The 20,681-nt window shown below is 35.8% G+C and overlaps 1 protein-coding gene and 1 long non-coding RNA gene across 5 annotated transcripts in view; both read left to right on the top strand.

The window, feature by feature from the left end:
- LOC136841405 (sulfotransferase 1A1-like) overlaps positions 1–5,090 on the top strand; it is a 22,165-nt gene extending 17,075 nt beyond the window's left edge. For 3 of the 4 annotated variants that reach the window (XM_067108329.1, XM_067108326.1, XM_067108327.1), the window contains exons 2-6: positions 1,195–1,381; positions 2,034–2,179; positions 2,508–2,721; positions 4,182–4,308; positions 4,807–5,090. In XM_067108329.1, the coding sequence (XP_066964430.1) occupies positions 1,202–1,381; positions 2,034–2,179; positions 2,508–2,721; positions 4,182–4,308; positions 4,807–5,075 (936 nt within the window). In that variant the 5' untranslated portion in view covers positions 1,195–1,201 and the 3' untranslated portion in view covers positions 5,076–5,090. Of the gene's footprint in view, positions 1–703; positions 819–1,194; positions 1,382–2,033; positions 2,180–2,507; positions 2,722–4,181; positions 4,309–4,806 lie in introns of those variants that run through there. The other variant, XM_067108328.1, reaches the window with a different exon arrangement.
- Positions 5,091–9,375: 4,285 nt separating this feature from the next.
- LOC136841404 (uncharacterized) lies at positions 9,376–15,192 on the top strand. The gene is made up of 3 exons (XR_010853937.1): positions 9,376–9,691; positions 11,449–11,574; positions 12,582–15,192. It is a non-coding gene; the product is annotated as an uncharacterized lncRNA (long non-coding RNA).
- The last annotated feature ends 5,489 nt before the right edge of the window (positions 15,193–20,681 follow it).

The raw sequence follows: 20,681 nt of genomic DNA, 5'->3' as shown, positions 1-20,681 counted from the left end.
AATACATTCGCCCAGAGAAAGCGTGAGAATTCTTACGCTTTTTCTCTAAGAAGAAGAAAAAGAAGAAGAAGAAGAAATCGTACTTTTTATCACACTCTGAAGATTTACAAAAAGTAAAAAAAAAAAGACGCCATCTCGCTACTCGACAGTTCTTTCCGATCGACTTTCTATTTTCGATTCCACAAGATGTTTCCGAGTGCATTCTGACGACCCCGTCAATTTTAGGAGCCGACGAAGAATCTATAAATGGTGTCACAAGGTTGCTGAGCTTTGATTTCATGCTTGCAATGACGACAGGTTCTGCTTTGTCAAGGCGCCATCGAAGTAGGGAACGGTGCCGTGCGTGCGGAACCAAACAAATCTTCGTCATGCCTCTTGAGATTTTGACGTCAGCATGATTATTGGCGCAACAGTTCGCGGGATTATTTTTGGTCTACTGTTATGACTGGTATGAGCCAGTCATAGATATAACCATTTGTTTGATATCAGAAAACAGTTATAACCACAAAAAGCACCAAAGTAAGAATGATTAGTCTAGAAACATAATCGTCTAATAATTTTCACTCCAATACACTTATCTCCGTTCACGGGATTATTTCAGAAATACTGTTATGACTGGAATTACCCGATCATATAGATAAGCGTTTATTTTATATTAAAAAAACAGATATAACCAAAACGAGCTGAGTAAGACTCACAGAAGCATCTCAGAACTGCCGTAAGAGGCATAAGTCTAGGAGTGAAAGCGTCTAATAATTTTCGCTGGAATACACTTTTCTCCGATCTACTGTTATGATTGGCATCAGCCACTCATATAGGTGACCATTTATTTCGTACTGAAAATATATATAATCAAAATGCCCGGAATTAGAGTCTTAGAATTGCCGTGAGTACCATTGGTCTAGGAATGAAAGCGCCCAGAGACTCGCCGCTTGAATACATTTAATTTTTCCTCTTCTTCTTTTTCATTCCATTATTTCAGGCCTACTCTTATTATTGGAATTATTAAATCATACAGACAACCATTTATTTTATATCAAAAGGCAGATAAAACTAAAAACAGCAGAGTTAGAGTCACAGGGAAACGCCCACATAACTCCCATAAGACGCATTGGTCTAGGAATGCAAGCGTCCAAAGATTCTTCGCTTGAATACATTTAATTCCTTTCCTCTTCTTCTTCTTCTTCACTCCAGAGACAAGATGGTGACCGAGAGCGGACACGTCTTGGTCAAAATCAAAGGGGACGAACTGGCCCGTCTAGAGAAGAACTTTAAAGGCTCGTATAACGGAAAATACAACGGTCTAGTCAGAGTGACGCCTGGGGACTGGCTCTACCCGGGAGCCTTCAAATACTACACCAGCAAATTGTACAACTTCAAGGTACGAATGGACTGCAACGGTAGTTATCGTAGCCTGTGCAGGCTGTCTTTATCTTTTTATTGCAGGGTCGTAACCTGTACAGGCTGTTTTTATTGCAGGATTGTTAAATATATTGCTATAAACTTTGAGTTTAGATGCTATTGTAACCTGTTGAGGTTTTTTTTTTCTTTTTTGGAACCTGTAGACTATTTTATTTACAGGATGGTTAAATATCGTACGTGAAAATTGATTATAGACGCTAACGTAACCTTTAAAGACTGGTCTATTTTATTACAGGGTAGTTAAATATATTACAATGATCCTTGTATACAGACGCCATGGTAATTGATTAAGCCTAAGCTTAATATTAGACATATTCTGGAGACAATTCTAGTTGATGAATAGAACAATAACGAAGCGTAGCTTTGCAAATTTGAATTTAATGTATATCTAATGTGTAGACATTGACGATAGTACCATAACACCTGCGCAGGCTATATATCTTTTGTTTTTTTTATGCAGGATATTAGATATAATACTGAAAGCCTTCAGTATAAAGACAATTTGTTAAGCCTTAGCCTAGCTAGACTAATATATGCTAATATAAAATTATTGTGAATCTCGAGTACATCTATTTTTCTCGTAATGACAACATCGTCGTTTCTGCCAACAGTGGAAAAGCACAGACGTCTTGGTGGCAGGTTTCTTGAAATGTGGCACCACTTGGTTGCAAGAGATCGTTTGGACGATGAGGAACAACCCGAATTTGGACAACGAAGATGCCAATTCGCCTATTTTGTCGAGAGTTCCCATCATAGAGTAAGTAATATATATATATGAGTTATATTTTGTCATTAATCCTACATAGGATGTATTTATGCTGTCAAACATTAAGACCACAAATGCCAAATTACTTGGGAATTCACTATATCTTTGGAAGAACCCTTAACCTATGGGAATTATGATATGAAATACACCTACTTTTGTCAGGAATCGAACCTGTGCCTTTTGGGTTGTGATGCAACTGTATAAAGTCTACTGTTACCGAAATTTCAACCCAAAAGGCATTATATATATATATATATATATATATATATATATATACAATGACATCTCCTAGTTCTTCATGTCCCAATTTTTCTCGCAGCCTAGACATGTACATAGACCCCAAGGCGTACCTATTCCTGGTACCAGGAAACCCGCTGAAGAAGATCGTGAAGGAATTTAGGAAAAAGGTGCCCCACGGAAAGCCAGCCAAAGGAGTCTATCTGCAAACTGGAGACGCCTTGCCTGACCCCAGAACGCTCAAGTCCCACTTCCCGTTTTCTATGCTGAATCCTTCCCTGCTGGAAAATTCGAAGGTGAGTTCCCAGATCAGATTGTTTTTGTTTATTCTCTGATTTCTCGACAAAATTATTGTGGAACATGGCCCCACCTGGCAGGAATTCCCTCGTGAATTCTTTATTATTGTTGTGGCATAGGCCTCGAACTCAGTAACAATGTTTGTGTTCTGTTTATTTGCTTGTGATCCCACAAACACAAACACATACACAGGCATAGAAAGATAGGGTTGCTTCTTCTGTAATTTCTCGACAAAAACTGTTGTAAAATATGGCCCCACCTGGCAGGAATTCTGCGTGAATTCTTTATTACTCTTAGTAACAATTCCTGTGTACTGTTTATTTGCTTGTAGTTCCACAAACACAAACATACATACACACACACACAAGCACAAGCATAAAAAAAGGGTATTTTTTCTTCTGTAATTTCTCCACAAACCTTTTGTGAAATAGGGTCCCATTAGGCCTGAATTCTTCCTTACTTTTGTTGCACAGACCTGCAACTTAGTAATAATACTTGCTTTCTATTTATTTGCTAGTAACTCCATAAGCAAAATCACACATACACACACATCCATACATACATACATACATACATACATACATACATACATACATACATACATACATACATACATACATAGAAAGAGTGTTCCTTCTTCTGTAATTTCTCGACTAAATTATTGTAAAACATGGACCCACCAAGCACCAATTTTTCATCATCATTGTAGCAGTTCCTATGTACTGTTTATATTTGCCCGTAACTCCACAAACACACACACAAACAACACACACACACACACACACAGAGTAGCCATCCACTGGTTTCACTCCTGTGAAAGCGACTATCTTCACTTGGAGCGGATATGAAGCCATTAGGTTTACGCTCTTCAATGTCCTCTGGCTATTTCTTGTAATCTCAGGGCTACCTTGTTCTGTGGTTCTCTTTTATTGCTAAATTACCAAGCAAAGTATTTTGGAGAAATCAGGTACAAGTTTAAAAGCTGCCTTGTGATTTTATGTTCTTTTGGGTTTTATAAGAATTAAACATTCACATTACTGTATATTCTTTCATAGGGAATATTTGCTATAGAATGATGCTGAGACAAGTGTCATTTCTTCTAAAACTAACAAAACTTATCATACTGAGAGACAATATTAAATATTTTTCAAGAGAAACAATACTAAAACATCTCCGAAGTAATGACCCTCAGTAACTCTTCTTGATCTTGAGGGGGGGAAAAATACCGCAGTTTTTCTACTTAAACCTGAGAATTTCTTAGCCAAGACACACAAATAAATGCCAGGATTAAGTGAGATAATGTTGTACTTTAGAAATATTTGAAGTTAATCAATTTTACAGTATTTTTCGATGTGAAAACTTGCTTCTCATTTGAAGTCAGGTGAGAGCAAAATGCGGTCATTAGTAATTGCTTGATGTAATTATTCATTACCTTTCCTTAACCATTCCTCATTTCCAGGTGGTGTACATCGCCAGAAATCCTCGGGACATGATCATCTCTCTCCACCACATGTACAGATTGTTCGAGTTTGCCAGCTACACGGGAACCTTGGAACAATTCGTGGACCATTTCACAAACGACGAAGGTAAAGGGAACTTTTGCACTCTTCAGATGATGATTAAAATGCTTTGATGAACCATTAATTTCCTGAATTTAACTGCAGGTAGTTCAAAAGTTAATGACCTTTTATTGAATTCTGAATTGAAGTGTTTTGTTACACTCTTCGAGCAATTTAAAATCTTATCTTTTCTTCAATTATGAATTGAAATGTTGCTTTGAACTCTTCAAACAATTTTAAATATCATGACCTTTTACTTAATTCTGAATTCATCTGTTCATTTACACTCTTCTTTTACACTTTTCAAACAATTGACAATCTTATCTTTTATTTTAAATCCGAATTCCACTGTTCTCTTACACCCTTCAAACAATTCAGAATTCCACGACATTTTATTTATCTGAATTCAACTGTTCTTTTACCCTTCAAACAATCCTTTTTACAGTCTTCAAACAATCCTTTTACAATCTGAAAAAATTCCACGGCCTTAATCTGAATATTCACCCTTCATTTTGGCTACCTTAGTGGTCCATGGCCCCTTCTGGCGTCACGTGAAGGAGGCGTGGCAGATGAGACACCACCCGAACCTCCACTTCGTCTTCTACGAGGACCTCAGGAGCAACACCAAATTTGAACTCAAGAGGATCAACGATTTCCTGGGCACCAATCTCACGCCGCAGCAGCTCGAGAACGTAAGTCACAGGCTGCTTGAGTCAGGCTTGTGGAGTCAAGCTTGTGGAGTCAGGTTGGAATCAGGCTTGAGTCAGGCTTGTGGAGTCAAGTTTGTGGAGTAAGGTTGAAATAAGGCCTGAGTCAGGCTAGAGTCAGGCTTGTGGAGTTAGGTTGGAGTCAGGCTTGAGTCTGGATAGAGTTGAGCTTAAGTCAGGCTGAGTCAGACTAGAGTCAGGGCCTGGAGTCAGGCAAGAGTCAGGGGCTGGAGTCAAGCTTGAATCAGGCAGGAGACAGGCTTGAGTTAGGCTTGAATTAGTCTTGGGTTAGGCTTGTGTCAGGCTAAGTCAGGGGCTGGAGTCAGGATTGAGTCAGGCTGGGATCAGGGGCTGGAGTCAGGCTAGAGTCAGGGGCTGGAGTCAGGGTAGAGTCAGGGGCTGGAGTCAGGCTAGAGTCAGGGGCTGGAGTCAGGCTTGAATCAGGCTAGAGACAGGCTTGAGTTAGGCTTGGGTCAGGCTAGAGTCAGGGGCCGGAGTCAGGATTGAGTCAGGCTGGAATCAGGGGCTGGAGTCAGGCTAGAGTCAAGCTTGAGTCAGGCTGGAGCCAGTTTCGCTTTTAGACTAGACTGATGTAAACCGCAAGTCCGCAAGACTTTAACCGAGTGACACATATTTGTATTTAGGTTCCCAGAAGGAACCGCTTAATACCTTATCTTCTCTCTCTCTCTCTCTCTTCTGTATATATATATATATATATATATATATATATATATATATATATATATATATATATATATATATATATATATATATGTGTGTGTGTGTGTGTGTGTGTGTGTAAATGTCACAATGTATATTTACCTCCTAGTTGCAAGATCATGAATTATATACGTAAATATACCTTCTAGTTTATGTATATTTCTCAGAAATATACATAAATATACATAAATAAAAACAACATGAATAGGTCTAATTTAAATACACACCAAGCATTGTATCCCCTTAACATTGCACAACATAAATCTACCTTCTAGTTTATGTATATTTCTCAGAAATATACATAAATATACATTAATAAAAACAACATGAATAAGTCTAATTTAAACACACACCAAGCATTGTATCCCCTTGATACAATTCTAGACCGATAAGCTAAAACCTCTCGATCCAGCCATAAATGAAAGTGATATATTTCTTGTTCGTCTCTTACAGTTATTTCAAAGATTTTGTAACAGAACAGTTTCTGTAATTATATATAATTATATACATTTATTATTATTATTATTTATTATTATTATTATTATTATTATTATTATTATTATTGAACTCTCTTTGATTGTTGGTTTTTGATAGTACTATTATTACCCAACCAGCTTTTTCCAATTATCTTGTAATTTAAAAGGATTATTCCCAATGCCAACCTGACCATCTGACCCTGAAATCGATGACCTTGACCTAGTTCTCAAGGTCGTGGTACTAAAATTGAAAATTGAACCCTAGGCCTATGTCATAATCGCTTGAGTTTCATCCCTCCAAAAGTTAGCTAAACTAAACCAACCTTACCTGCGTTAGACTCTATAGATCAAAGAAACTAATTTACTCTCTCTCTCTCTCTCTCTCTCTCTCTCTCTCTCTCTCTCTCTCTCTCTCTCTCTCTCTCTCTCTCCAGGTGGAGACACTACACGAGCTTCGAAGAGATGAAAAAGAGAGACAATTTCACCAACACTGACAGAGCTGATAATCCGAACGTTAACCAGAAGGTGGCTAAGACGGACGGCGGATTCTTCAGGAAAGGTCAGTTTATTACGGTTCGTTTATACGTCATACATCCGTCATACGTCTCATAAATCCGTTACACTTCTTTTTTATTCATTCATACTTCGTATGGGCAAGTCGCCATGAATTGCCAGAGGTCACCACGAGAGAAACCTTGTCTCTCCTACATTTTTTTTCAGTCTGAGATTGTGAAGGGAGTTGAGACTCTCTCTCTCTCTCTCTCTCTCTCTCTCTCTCTCTCTCTCTCTCTCTCTCTCTCTCTACAGCTTGATTGATTAAATCCCCTTTGTCTTAATTTAACAAAATGATTGTACGTTTACCAAAACTTAAACTACAAGTGAGTAAGAATGACTGCCGAATTTGTTATAAAACCTTGTGAGTTGTAGAAACCTAAATCTAAAAGTAATTTGTCAAAATAACTTTGCTCTGAGTAATCATTATAGATTAATCCATCCTTTGTTGAGAACTATCTGCTTTGAAAACTAACAATTCTTTTGAAAATTATAGGCCTATAGTAAATGCTTTGCCCCATTACGTATCCTTAGAAAGGTTTATCAAAGCTAATTCCTTGATGTTTACATTACGCATAAATCACAGAGTTCTTCTTCTTGATTTCCAGGACAACTTTGCAAACTGACAGTTCTTTTGACAGTTCTTTTGAAAGCTAGGCCTATGGTAAATGCTTCACCCCTTACGTATCCTTACAAAGCTTTACCAAAGCTAATCCCTTGATGTTTATATTACGCATAAATCACAAAATTCTTCTTCTTGATTTCCAGGACAAGTCGGAAACTGGAAGGAGAAGCTGACGCCTCAAATGATCGAGAAAATCGACCAGTACACCAAGAAACACTTGAGCGAGATACCGTTCCGGTATTCAGCGCCGTCCACAAAACTCGACTCCTGATGACAACTGGGAACCGAATCTGCCTTATTTCACGATCTATCCTATTAGTTTTTACGTTCTTTTACAGTTTTTTTTTTAATGATATGAGTGTCAGGATGGTTGGCTGATAGGATGCCAGCCTTAAACAAAGCTCTTAACTGTTCATTTCCTTCCATTACTCTGTAACAGTCGTACCACTGTCATTTTGCAAGAAGCTGGTGTTTATAGGACTATTGCCTAGGCGTCACAGACCTTGTAAGTGTCATAGATGGTTGATTGATAGGATACCAGTCTTAAACAGAGCGTTTAGCCGTTCGTTTACATCCAGCACTTAGTAAAAATTGTATTACTGTCTGCAAAAAGCTGCCTTTGATAGGCCTAACTTCAAAGCGACACAAACCCTAGAGGCTATTTGATAACTTTCTGTAAATCTACTTTAAGTTTCAGTCCTGTAAAAAAAATGCAAGTATGAATCATAGTTAATAAGGACAAATTTTAGAGTGAAATGTATAACTTGTGATGAGTGGAATATTTTTTGTTACAATTTAAACATTTTAAAAAAATGTTAGCATGAATGGTGTATGTAGTTAGTCTAAAATATTTTTTATGTATATACCACTAGGATTAGGACGACAAAAGTGCCATGTAAATAGTTTTTTTTTGTTGAGAAAATGACACAGGGAACAATATTTAAATATATAAATATATAATATAATTAATCGATGTATTTATTCAACCTTCTGACTTTGTATTTTATGTACAAAAAGGTGGTTTTGCCTGAAATGAGATTACAAAACAGCCATACTTTGTACAGTTATGAATTCAAAGCTGTAATTATACGACATGAATTCTAAAGATATTAGAAATTATGTGACATGAATTCTAAAGATATTAGAAATTATGTGACATGAATTCTAAAGATATTAGAAATTATGACATGAACTCTTAAGATATTAGAAGTTATATGACATGAATTCTAAAGATATTAGAAGTTATATGACATGAATTCTAAAGATATTAAAACCAGCCAACTAGGATTTTGTATATCTCCAAGTTGACTGGTTAATAAACTCACACTTATTCTACTGTGACAAATCTAGGTCACAGATCATCTAGAAATAGTCTTCACTGTAATTTCACAAGTATTAAGTTTACCTTACAATACGACAAGTTTCATACTGGGTCGTTCATAACTCTGAGGCAAGTTGAAACTATCTCAGTTGGAAAACCAATTCAATGTGCTAAAAAAACAGAGTTGAAGAAATGGTTTCTCTGAAAACATGAAACTTGGTCATTTTTTCAGTTTTGGTACAAGATCAGTCAGCCTTCTCTAGGAAAAACATTTAGGTAGCAAATTCTCTGACAAAAGTCCTAGATACAGAATAACAAGGAAGGCCTTCAGCAAAAGGGTCTGTCTCTCTGTCTGTCTGTCTCTCTCTCTCTCTCTCACACACACACTCGCACACACAAAGTTGCCAGTTACTAGTTAGTAGTTTTTTTTTATCTTGTACTTACTTTTTTGGTCAACAGATGTCCTTAGTGGCGATGTCAAGTTCATAAGGAGGATAACAAGCCTAAAATTAAATACGAAAAGGTTGATGAAACAGTGGAAAAAATCAAACAACGAATACATTCATTCTTTATATACGAATTTTAAATGTAATATGGCTAAAATGGAACGTTTTATAAGCATAATTTTAGTCCATCATTTGGCAGTTTACGTTTGTTTAGATTTTCGTTTTAGGCTCGTCGATGGTCTCCCATACCACAGCAGAGTAGCAGACCATTCTAACAAAATCTCTTAAGTTTTCTTTAAAATCTTTGTTTTTTCTGCCGAATTTTTGTGCATTTCTTTGCTTTGATTCAATCCAAGGACAGTTAATTGTTTGTTTATTGTTTAACGATATTTTGTCTTGTTGTGAAGCTATATCAGTTACCTACAGTGAAGCCCATGTTGCTTTTTCAGGCTAAAGTCAAGAGATTTTATCAGGCCGACTTCCGTCATTGTCAGTCATGTTATTTGAGTTTTGTTGTGTAATTAACAGTTCTTCGACATTACACTGACTGCAGTTCCTCTCAGGTACAGTAGAAGTTCATTAATACGTAGATTAAAAGGGTATGTGAACCCTACCTGCCAAAATAAGTGCCTCAAACAATGGCCCAGGCAGTATGCATCCCTGTCTCAGGTTAGTCTACTCTGTTGATGTTAGGTAGCCTAGAGTTGAATATTTACTGGTAGCACAACCCATAACCTAGGCCTACTAAGTACTATGAGGCTATTTCAAGGTGTTATGGGAGGCTGTGTAGCCTCCTGAACTTGTGCAGTGTCAGTAGACTTTTGTCAATACAAGCTACTAGCAGTAAGTAACTTTGTCTACATTCACCACCTTTTATTAAACTTAGAGGGTTTTTTTTCTGGGTTAGGTAAGGACAGAGAGAGCCAAGCTGGTAGCAGCTATGTTAGTCAAGTTTCTGCCCATTTACCTGGAAGTTAGAATGCAGAGGCTAATGGGACAGGTAACTTAGTGCCCATACCTACCCTAGACGGAAAAAACAGATAGTAAGGGCGACTGAGGTCTTAGTCACAAAGGATCGATGAGAAGCAACACATAGGCTACTGGCAAATGACAGAGATTAAAGTTAAAGTACTTAAAGAACTTGGTGAATTGTTTTCAGTGTGGTGAGATTAGCAGAACTAAAGAGGCAAAACCTGGATGACAGACAACAGTCAGAGTATCGCCTGTGGTGTTGGTGAACAGGGAAAGGTGTGTTAGTGTTTACGGCATAGATTTTGGTCAAGCACGTACAGTGATGCTCAATGGACCCATTTTGTAGGCCTATCAGCAGTACTGCTTGGTGTAGTATGAATTTAGACACATTGTCCCCAGGTGTGGGTTTATGACCTAGACCACTGGAGTTCAGCTTGGTTAGAAGGAATAGCATCATTATTTTCAAGAAGACAAGAATATGTTTACCAATAAAACAAAATTTATAGAATGGGACATTCAAGCATGGAGAAAGACTTAATTTGCTTTTTAATTACAGTAGTCAAGGTACTATTACTGTTTAATTTTTTAGTGGAAGTAAATCACTTAGGCCTAGGTGCTGAAATTCACAGTGAAGGATAATGGGCAACATGCAAACGGAACTTTGAGCACTGGACAGGCTCACCTCAGTTAAAATAAATGAAACTGAAGTAAAGTAGGTGATTTTAAGAGGTTATCATCAGATAGCTAATAAAGCACTGTAATTTTTTTCACATTTTAAAGGAAATAATGGGCAATAAAGAGGGTTTAAGCATATTGGGTTAAATATAAGCAGAGATTTACAGTCTTTACTGATTAGGCTAATGTTTCGCTCTGTATCAGTCACTAGCCTTTAAGAAGTGTTTCGCAGGACTTTGATACAAGAAACTACAATTGTATTAGTGATTTCCATTGTACCTAAGCAATATTATCTAAGGAATTGTATATGCCAGTTTCCTTGTAACTGAAAACTAATGCATCCATTGTCAGTTCGTATTGGTTATTTGCCTGATAAACCATCAAGTGGGGATTTTGGAAGATAAAGCAGAGGAAAGTCTTGATAGGCAGAATTTCACAGAGGCTCTTTGGGTCAAGTGTTGTGTATAAGAGTATTTCTTGGCACTAAGGAGTACTCTTATGCACAGGATGAACTGTACAAATTGCCATTTTATAAGTGTGCTCATCCTGGCTCTAATATTTTATCATTAGCTATACAGGTATATTAAAATGGAGTACCATGTGTATATAATATACATAAAGACTCAACTGATTTATGGAGGTATAGTAATTAACTACTGAATTTATTTTACAGAGCTGTTGAATAACCTGCAATCGACGAAAGCTACAAGAAACTATGACAGAATGACAACCCACTTTTTGGAGGTCGTAGTAAACCGAGGAAGTCTTCAAATTCATCAGGCCAACCACAAATACTGAGGTTTGTCGAATTTGTCATCTCAATTGGTTGTTAGTCCCCATATCTTGGGGAAAAGCTATTTTTAAGACTATATATTTATTAGTGTAATGGTTTCAGTTCTCTGCTTTGAAAAGTTTATAGAAATTTTGATTTGTTTATAAGGATTGTTTTTTTAAGCACGGAATGCTAGTCATTACTCCATAATATTAGGCATGTTTAGTCTCAATATGAACCTGTTATATGAAAGAGTCAGTTCCCTCCAATTTGGATGACGTATAGGTTGAGATTTTAAATATACAAAAGTAAAAACTTAATAATGTGGAGTAGTTGCACAGATAGTTGAACCAAAATCAGCATGCAGCATTTCAAGTGATTGTTATGTTAGTGAAAATTGTAGTTTTCCATATGGACCCTATTGTCAATAGTAGTTTGGCTCAGCCTTGCATTTTTACAAACCAGCTTCATGTGATGAGTCATTAAGTGGACAGTGGCATCCTCTGCTAGGTCATGAGATCCAAATACTATGTGAAAGGGAAGTCTTAGACAGCTATCATTTAATGGAACTGTTGGCCAAATGAGATTATAGGTTGCACTGAACATTCCATAGAACTTATGCCATGCAAATTCATTTATAAGTGGAATTCTTATTAGTAATGTTTTTTGTGAAATTTGCATTACATTCCAATTTTTAGTTAATTTGATATTTACTGTAGCGGTGACCAAATCAGATTTCATTTCATTAAGGTGGCTTTGAATAAGGACTACAGACATTCAACAGTATTCCTAGAATATCCTATCCCAACCAATTTTTATTTATTATAATATATTTTTACTTATATTTTTTTACTTTTTATTTATATTTGTTTTTATTTTTTATGTTTGTTTCTATATATGTGCCCCTCTTAGTAAAAGGGGCTTATATATATAGGATACATGCCTGATTATCACTTAATATCTTTTAACCTAATGCTTTGTGAGCCAAAAGTTCCTAATGTGACATGCCATTAGCTTCCTCCTCATCTTTTCAGGAAAGTGTTTAAGCCTGTAAGCACAAATGGACCAAGATGGATATATTCCAATCTCACCTCAGAATTCAACGAGGATCTGCTATGAAAAAGGAACATTAACCTCAAGAGTCATCTGCCAACTTATTTAGTAAATCAGCATAATTTGTCAAAATGTACAGTGGTGGCTATTCATAAAATGTCAGCTGTTGGTAATGGCGGAGATGAAGTGAAAAAAAAATGGTCCCATTAGTTTAAATTTTGGATATAGTCGTACTATGGCATAGAGAGATTATAATCTTGTCTCCTTTAACTATTAAAACTAGGATAGGGTTAAGTTTTATAGAATTGTGCCAACATTAGTTTATGTGAGTCATAACAGTGCCTTTTGCCCAAAAGGTCAGTTAAGTTCAGCTTTGCGCATTGTAATTTTATAGTATAAACTATGTGAGTCTCTAACAGTATAGTTCAGTATACGTAAAGTTCAGCTTTGTGCATTGTAATTTTATGGTATAAACTATGTGAGTCTCTAACAGTATAGTTCAGTATACGTAATTTATTGTCTAAAGCTGCTAATGGCTTTATGTTAGCTATCCAATAGCTAGGTATTATTTGATTAGCTATCCAATAGCTAGGTATTATTTGATTAGCTATCCAATAGCTAGGTATTATTTGATTAGCTATCCAATAGCTAGGTATTATTTGAGACATAAACTTTCCCCTAAAATCTAAGTCAGTGTGATAACTACCATTTTGCTAAGTATGTCTCAAGATGGATAAGTTGAGCCTAAGTTTGATATCAGTTTTAGTATCATCTTAAATTCTCAATGGTTTTTAGGTCTTCCATCATTGTAATTTTAAGTATACACTGGTACTTTTATCTGCAAGACTTATGAACAGGCTTAGATTAATGCAGGAGGGATATCACAGACTGAAATTGTTATATGTTTACATCCTAGGATAGGAGATATTTCAGAATCTAGTTGCCACACTTACCAAGTGGTTAAACAATAGTTTTATTGATAAACAAAAAAAAACTTGCCATAATTATCAAGTGATTAAACAATAATTTTATTGATAAACAAAAAAAATTCCACAGTTACCAAGTGATTAAATAATAATTATGTTGAAACACGCAGAACTTGCCACAACTATTCAGTGATTAGACAATAGTCTCTTCAATTTGTACAGATTTTGCCATGGAAATAATGCATCTTGCTGACCATCAAATGTAAATTTAAGAGGTTAATAATGTAACCACTAATGAGCACCTTAGGAAGACTGTTATTATATTGCCATCTCCGCATATTTCAAGACACTGTTGGCGAGTAAAGGCTTCAACTTTGAAGTGTTACTCTCAGGAGCATTTTGTATCATTGACACTTTTATTTTATGCGATTTAATAAGTAGATTCAAATTCAAAGTCTCACTTTAAGGAAAGTTTGTCACTACTAAAAATTGATTTGACTTTGTTCTTTTGAGGATTATTAATTTTTCATGCAAGAGAGAAATCTATAAACTGAAATTCAAGATGTTGCATTAAAGTGAGTTAAGGCATTGTTAACAAAATTACCATGGGGATATGAATAAGTAAACTTAAAAATGATCTTTTAAGGAAATTTGTCAAATTTATTTTTGGGAATTTGTCAAATTTATTTTTGGGGAATTTGTCAAATTTATTTTTTGTATATGAATTATTAAGCATTCTCGGTTATGAAAAGGATTTATAGTATTAATGTTATATTGATAGGTCAAAACCATCTTGGGAACTAGGCCTAGTCTGTATTTTTCACCAGAAGACTAAGCATTTTCCAAACTTCTATTATAAAAGAGAAATTCTTTCCTTAGTAAACTTCTTAGCAGTTAGGATAGCAGCTATTAAATTAGCAGCTGTTATTAAGCAAGTCTCTGGTACCTCTTGCCTAGTAAAGTTCTCACAAAGAACAGCAAATTGGAAAGACCAAAGGTTTGAAAAATAAAGAGAAGGTATCTTGTAGTTAGGGATTTAATATCACTGGTACACTTGCCGTAAGAATGACCCAGTATGATGGCATTTAAGCAGGTAGCCTTATAAAATACAGGTCATTTTAGGTTAATAATGAAGTTTCGATTATACACCAGAAATCAGATTTTAACAGAAGAGTTCTCTCTCAGTTTAGGAACCAAAAATCAATTAGGGCAGTGTCTGTAGTGACATTTCAGCAAGATGTATCTTGGATACTTGCGGCTTTGTTAACGTAAATTGTTTTACAAGTTTATATTTATTAGTTTTAAGTAATAGTTGTGTAAATTTTGGTATTCTCTATGCAACAGTGTCTTGAAATATGAAGATTTTTTCTATGGTAAGGTGTTGTTAATTTTTTTTATTGAGTGTTGAATGTTAGTACAGTAATATGATCAAATCAAGATTCAGTTAACTGTTATTATTAAAAGCTTAACTTGGAAAACTCGAGTACTGGGAATATTATTGTTATGCAAAATTAATAGAAAATTATTGTAATGTTAAATTTTGTTGTACAAGGACTTCTGTATTTCAGCTTTTCAATTAGTTCTCATCAAGTCACAACCTCCATTAAGCTAGGAAAGGTAAAATTAGTGCCTTTGTTAGTTCTTGATAAGACAGATCAATAAAAAACTCAAGAAAATTGCAACTCCAGTGTCAACTGAGTTATGTTATACCAAGTGGTCATTGTAGTCTAGGTTTGGTAAACTGAATTTAGAGACTCATGGCTATCTAAAGTTCTCAGTTGACCATCTTTTGCAGGAAACTGAGGTAGCACTATTGTTTTGCTGTGTTTTATCAGCTGTGGAAAAAAATACAGAGATTAAACGTTTTTCTGAACTGATATATAACTGATATATTGTTCCTGCTTCTTCTTCCTCAACCTTCCATTCCTATTAGTCTTCCCTTTTTTGTGAGCTTCAAATCACACACACATTCATGGGCATTTCTTCAACCTCCCTTAAAAGCTGTTACATGGAGACACTTTACAAATTTACAGTACAATTTAGAATATGCAGAATTGCACCTTTTTTGGCACATTAGATCAATTCTGATCAATTGAACATTTGGCATCAGAAAACCTGCAGTTTTTGCTGTAATGAAAACCATATACATTATTAAAGTTCTGTACATAGCTTAAAAGGGCTCTCTCTCTCTCTCTCTCTCTCTCTCTCTCTCTCTCTCTCTCTCTCTCTCTCTCTCTCTCTCTCTCTCTCTCTCTCTCTCATTGTTTACTGAAGCTTTTTTTTTTACACATTTTGTGCTTTAAAAAAGTCTCTCTAATGCTCTATGAGGCATCATTTCACACCACTTAATTTACTTAAGTTGCCTTGTACACTTTAAATGTTTTGGAACAATATTGTACACTTGGCACACTTTTCTGTAAGAGTCTTGGTCACTTTATATATTTTGATGGACCCCTCCACCCCAAAACACACACACACACCATCAAAGTTCTTATTCCATTCCTTCCAGACACAGGGGTTAAGCACCTCATTCTTAACGTTCTCACGCTTAGATTCTTCCTCGAAACACTTACCATCTTAAAACACTTGCAAGTGTTCAGTTGTTGCGTGGTCACAGATATTTAGACCATAGGTTGTTAGGGTATGAAATCGTATGCAAGTGTTCAGTTTTGCGTGATCACAGATATGTAGATCATAGGTTGTTAGGGTATGAAATTGTATGCAAGTGTTCAGTTTTGCGTGATCACAGATATGTAGATCATAGGTTGTTAGGGTATGAAATCGTATGCAAGTGTTCAGTTTTGCGTGATCACAGTTATGTAGATCATAGGTTGTTAGGGTATGAAATTGTGCTAAATCTTTGGATGTAAAGATATTTATGTTTGTCACCAAATTTTCAAGTGATTTCTTAAGTTTTCTACTGTAAATTTTGAGCAGTTCGTGTTTTTGTAATATGTGAGTTTCACTTTGTACTGTATTAGTTTTTTGAGAAGGGATGTTTTGTCTTTTAGTTCTGAGGACAAGTGAGAACCAGAGCAGTTTCTGTAAACGTTAATCTAGAAACCTGAACAGTTAAAGAAAACAGCGATTTATTGCTCATTATTAACGGACATAAGCTGAAGTATAGAAGTCCTTATATATAAACTATGTACACAAAAAACTGGACAAGAAAGAATTACAATAAAGGACTCCTTGGGGTCAACACTGCAGTGCCCCGGAAGGAGGGAGTGCCCTCGGCAGGGGGTATATAACCAATCAGTTTTCAGCTCTGAAACTGACCCAGAGAGTTGTTTTCTAAGCTAACAGCTGATTGCCGAGGTGGGAAAAGACTTGTGCACTTCCCTTGTGCTTTTCAAGATGTAATCCCATTTTCTCTGTAACTGTTGAAGATTTTAGAGCCTTTCAACATTGTAAAAGAAAACTTATGTGCACTGGAACTTCAAGTAAGGTGTGGTAAGATTACTCCTGAGACAAGCCTTAGCTTACATTCACCCTAATGGCTGTATATGTACATAGCCAATGCTTGCTTGACGTGTAGTATCTAAAGATCTGGCGTATTGACCCTGTCGAATTTTACCACCAGAATTTTATACCAAACAGATGTAGAATGGCCCAAAAATTCCTAGTTCATTTTTTCTGTGAATAACGTTTAAGAAAGTCTATGATTTTTATACATTTTGACATTCTGTTTTCTGTTTCCATTGAGATTTCGTGCAGGATTTTCTCTCACGTCTTGTTACAGAATTTGGGTTTTGTATTTAATATCATAGAAAACGAGAAGCAATAAGCTAAAGATATGTGGTTATGATGTATGTAATTTCGAGCGTATTAACCACTATATAGTGTTGGCTTTGTAGCTGATAGAATTCTCTCCTTAAAGCTGTTTATAAACTTATTTATGAACATTTGTGGATAGGATTATTTAATGTCTTCACAGATATTTTTATGTAAGGATGACTTACTTTCATCATGGGTACTCGACTAAAATTACCTCGTATAGTTAGATTCAGAAATATCTTACAATTCGTGACTTCAAATTGTTTGATTGTTTCTAAGAAAAGGTCTCATTTTAAGGATGTTTTGATTGAATTGTCACAGTTAGCTTATAAGTGAAATAGATCATCTGTTAAAAATACTCTTTTCTGGCCATGTTGATGTAAATTTGGGGTAAATTGGAAAATTCCAAAATGCAGAGTACTATTTTCAAAGATTGCAAAGTTTATTTTCTCGAAGAATATGTACGTCATTTTTGCAGATGCTGAATTTAATTAAGTGTAACAAATGCTGGTTTTTTCTTATATAGTAGTTTACATGAGACTTCAATTAACAAGTTCACTGATGAATTTTAGATATAATTTACGCTTTACAAATTCACTGATAAGTACTAAATATAATTTACATCCCACCATAACTTAAAACGTAAGAATTAAAAGTATCAGAACGCTTAGAAAACTTCCAAGTCATCCTTTTGTTCGAGTACACGACAATACTTTCAATTACATTTAGGACACATGCCGTTCTTTTAAAAGGGGGTACCAGCTTGGGGCCCAAACGCCTTCACGTCTTAGGTGGGGCATTTCATTCGTGTACTTGAAATAAAGGAGGGATAAATACCATGATGGCCGATTTAGAAGTCTGTGTGAGAAACCTTACAAAGTTTATAACATCGTCAGGAATCAGACAAATATGAGTGTGTTAATTCTGGAGGAATTTTGAAACAGGTCTTTTGCCCAAAATTGACAGAAACTAAACTAGAGAAATTGACAAGTCTTCAACAGGGTAATATATAATATTATGGCCTGTTGTTTATCGCCAGATACCTTCCAAAAAGTGAGCACATTGCGAAAGATGAATTTTGGAACAGTTGTTTTCCTTATTTAATGGGTTGAGAGAATTGTCCTCATATTTTGGTTACCTTTCTGAAGGGAAAGTTAATTGATATGGAAAGACACTCACGAAAAGCTTTGTCAAATCTGGATATAGGCAGTCCCCAAGTTAAGGCAGAGATCTGTTCCTGAGTCGCGACTTAAGTCAAATCCGACTTAAGTCGGATCTTAACTTTAAAAAAATTATGAAAATAAAAAAAAAAGTGATGAAAGTCATACCATTAATCATGTGGTTGGCTTACACTCTGGAAGGATAGCGATACTTACTTACATGAGGGAGCTGAGAAACTAGTACATACCCAGCCTAACGTCGCCTTAACTTCGGGACCGCCTTAAGTCGGGGACTGCCCGCATGATAGAAGCTATGGGGATGTTAGTTGCCGTTTCTCAAGAAGCTACGGAAACCCTTCAGAATGTTCACTTAACTTTGTGCTAGACGGTTTATTCCAGGTATACAGAGGTTTCATCTGAAGGTTTGTGTTTGTTGACTGGACTTTTGTATAGACACTTAGAATTGAAAATGCATGTCCCTGGTGTCTTGTGGTTACATAATAGTGGCACTGTTCTGGGACATAATGTGGTCTGGAGTATTGCTTTGTGGATATTTAAATGTACTATAATTGGTATAGTTTTGTCATTGTTCCAAGGATGTCTTGGCACGTATTATTGAATAATTTGTGAATGCAGCCACATTCACAGATGGTAGACCTGGCCTTTGGTAATTTAAGACATTGGTCATGATGTAGGTTAGAAATTGTCTTGGATTTTACACTGAAGTGCAATTTACCTTTCCAGATCTTGAGTACTATTTTAAAGGTTAAAGTTGACAATATTTATGGACTATAGATACTCAGGAGTCAGGAAGCCTACTGAAGATATATGTAGATTAGGAATAATACTTTTTTTATGGTGGTGGTTCGTGTTATAATCAAGTCCTTGCTCATGATTCTTTGGAATTCAGTGTTTGTTCAAGATGGTAAAGTGCTGTAATGAAAATAATTTGCTTTTCCTAAGTGTCAGTGATAAAAGGTTGCGACTGATGTGTTCTTAGTTCATGAGAGCAGATTTTAGCATACGTGAAACATTGGTAATGCCCAACTTTGGTTTATAAATGGCAGATCATGACCAAATTTTTTATTTTGTCGGTATTGCTGTGTTATACTGGATTCAAGAAGTGATCGTTCATGATGGGGTGTAGTTTTGAACTAGGAAAAAAGTTTGGTTGGTGGCAATGGAGCATGGAATGCCAATAGAGTGAACTTATGCTAGTGGTGTTGGGCATAGGAAGTGTTTCATTTGTGACAGTCTGATATTCAGATGTTATTTAGTGACAGTGGATTTGATATTCAGATATTAGGTGGTGACATTGAGTATGATACCGTGGCAATTTTTGGGTTGACAATGGATATGATGTTTACCAATTTATATATAATGGTTTTGATATTCTGCAGTTTTTTTGGTGACAGTGGAGCCTGGTATTCAAAAGTCACTTAGGGAAAATGAGGTTTAACAATTCATAATTCAGCTGGTGACAGTGGATTTTGGTGTTGAGAAATATATGTGTGACAGTGGGGTTTGGCATTTAGTGCGTCTTAGTTTGCAACAGCAATGACTGGCGTGTGTTGGTTTGTGACATGGAGTTTGAGATTCATTTTGTGTGCTCTTCTTTATAGTAAGTTGAGCTCCAGGCTTTGTTCGTGTTAATTTGGAATTGTCTTGTGGTTGAACGATGTTAGAATTCAGAACCCATCGTCATTAATATAATTTAAATTCATTAAATAAAGTTCCCAGCACAGGGTATGTCATTTGCTGTTTGAATGTTGAATTAATGTTTGTTTATGAACACGTGGGATTCAAGAAGTCTTAATTCTTGCTAGAATTTTGTGTAGCAAGTCTGCTATGTTAGAGTGAGGTATTTTTGTTTCAGAAAGTCTTTTAGTCTGTTATATTTTTACATTCAAGAAGTCACAGTTCTTGCTAGAGCTGGGTTTAGAAAGTCTGTTAGTGTGTGATGTACTTTATCTATCAAGAATATGTTCTTACTTTTCGAAAGTCTGTTGAACTTTGGTAACTAGATGCGTAGGATGTTTGTTTCCTCAGGATATTTGGCTTTCAGATTTTTTTTTTTTTTTTGCACTCAGAGACAGTGTTGGTTTGTGTTAATTTGGGTCTAGAATGTTAGTTTGCAATATTCTCCCAAAAGTCCATCTGCAATATGTTTTCATTTACGAACTTTATATGACGTTGGTTGAGATGTTTTTTCCCTGAG

The sequence above is a fragment of the Macrobrachium rosenbergii genome, chromosome 9, assembly GCF_040412425.1.
Source record: "Macrobrachium rosenbergii isolate ZJJX-2024 chromosome 9, ASM4041242v1, whole genome shotgun sequence".
Classification (NCBI taxonomy): Eukaryota; Metazoa; Arthropoda; class Malacostraca; order Decapoda; family Palaemonidae; genus Macrobrachium; species Macrobrachium rosenbergii.
This window is presented reverse-complemented; position numbering and strand designations above follow the sequence as displayed.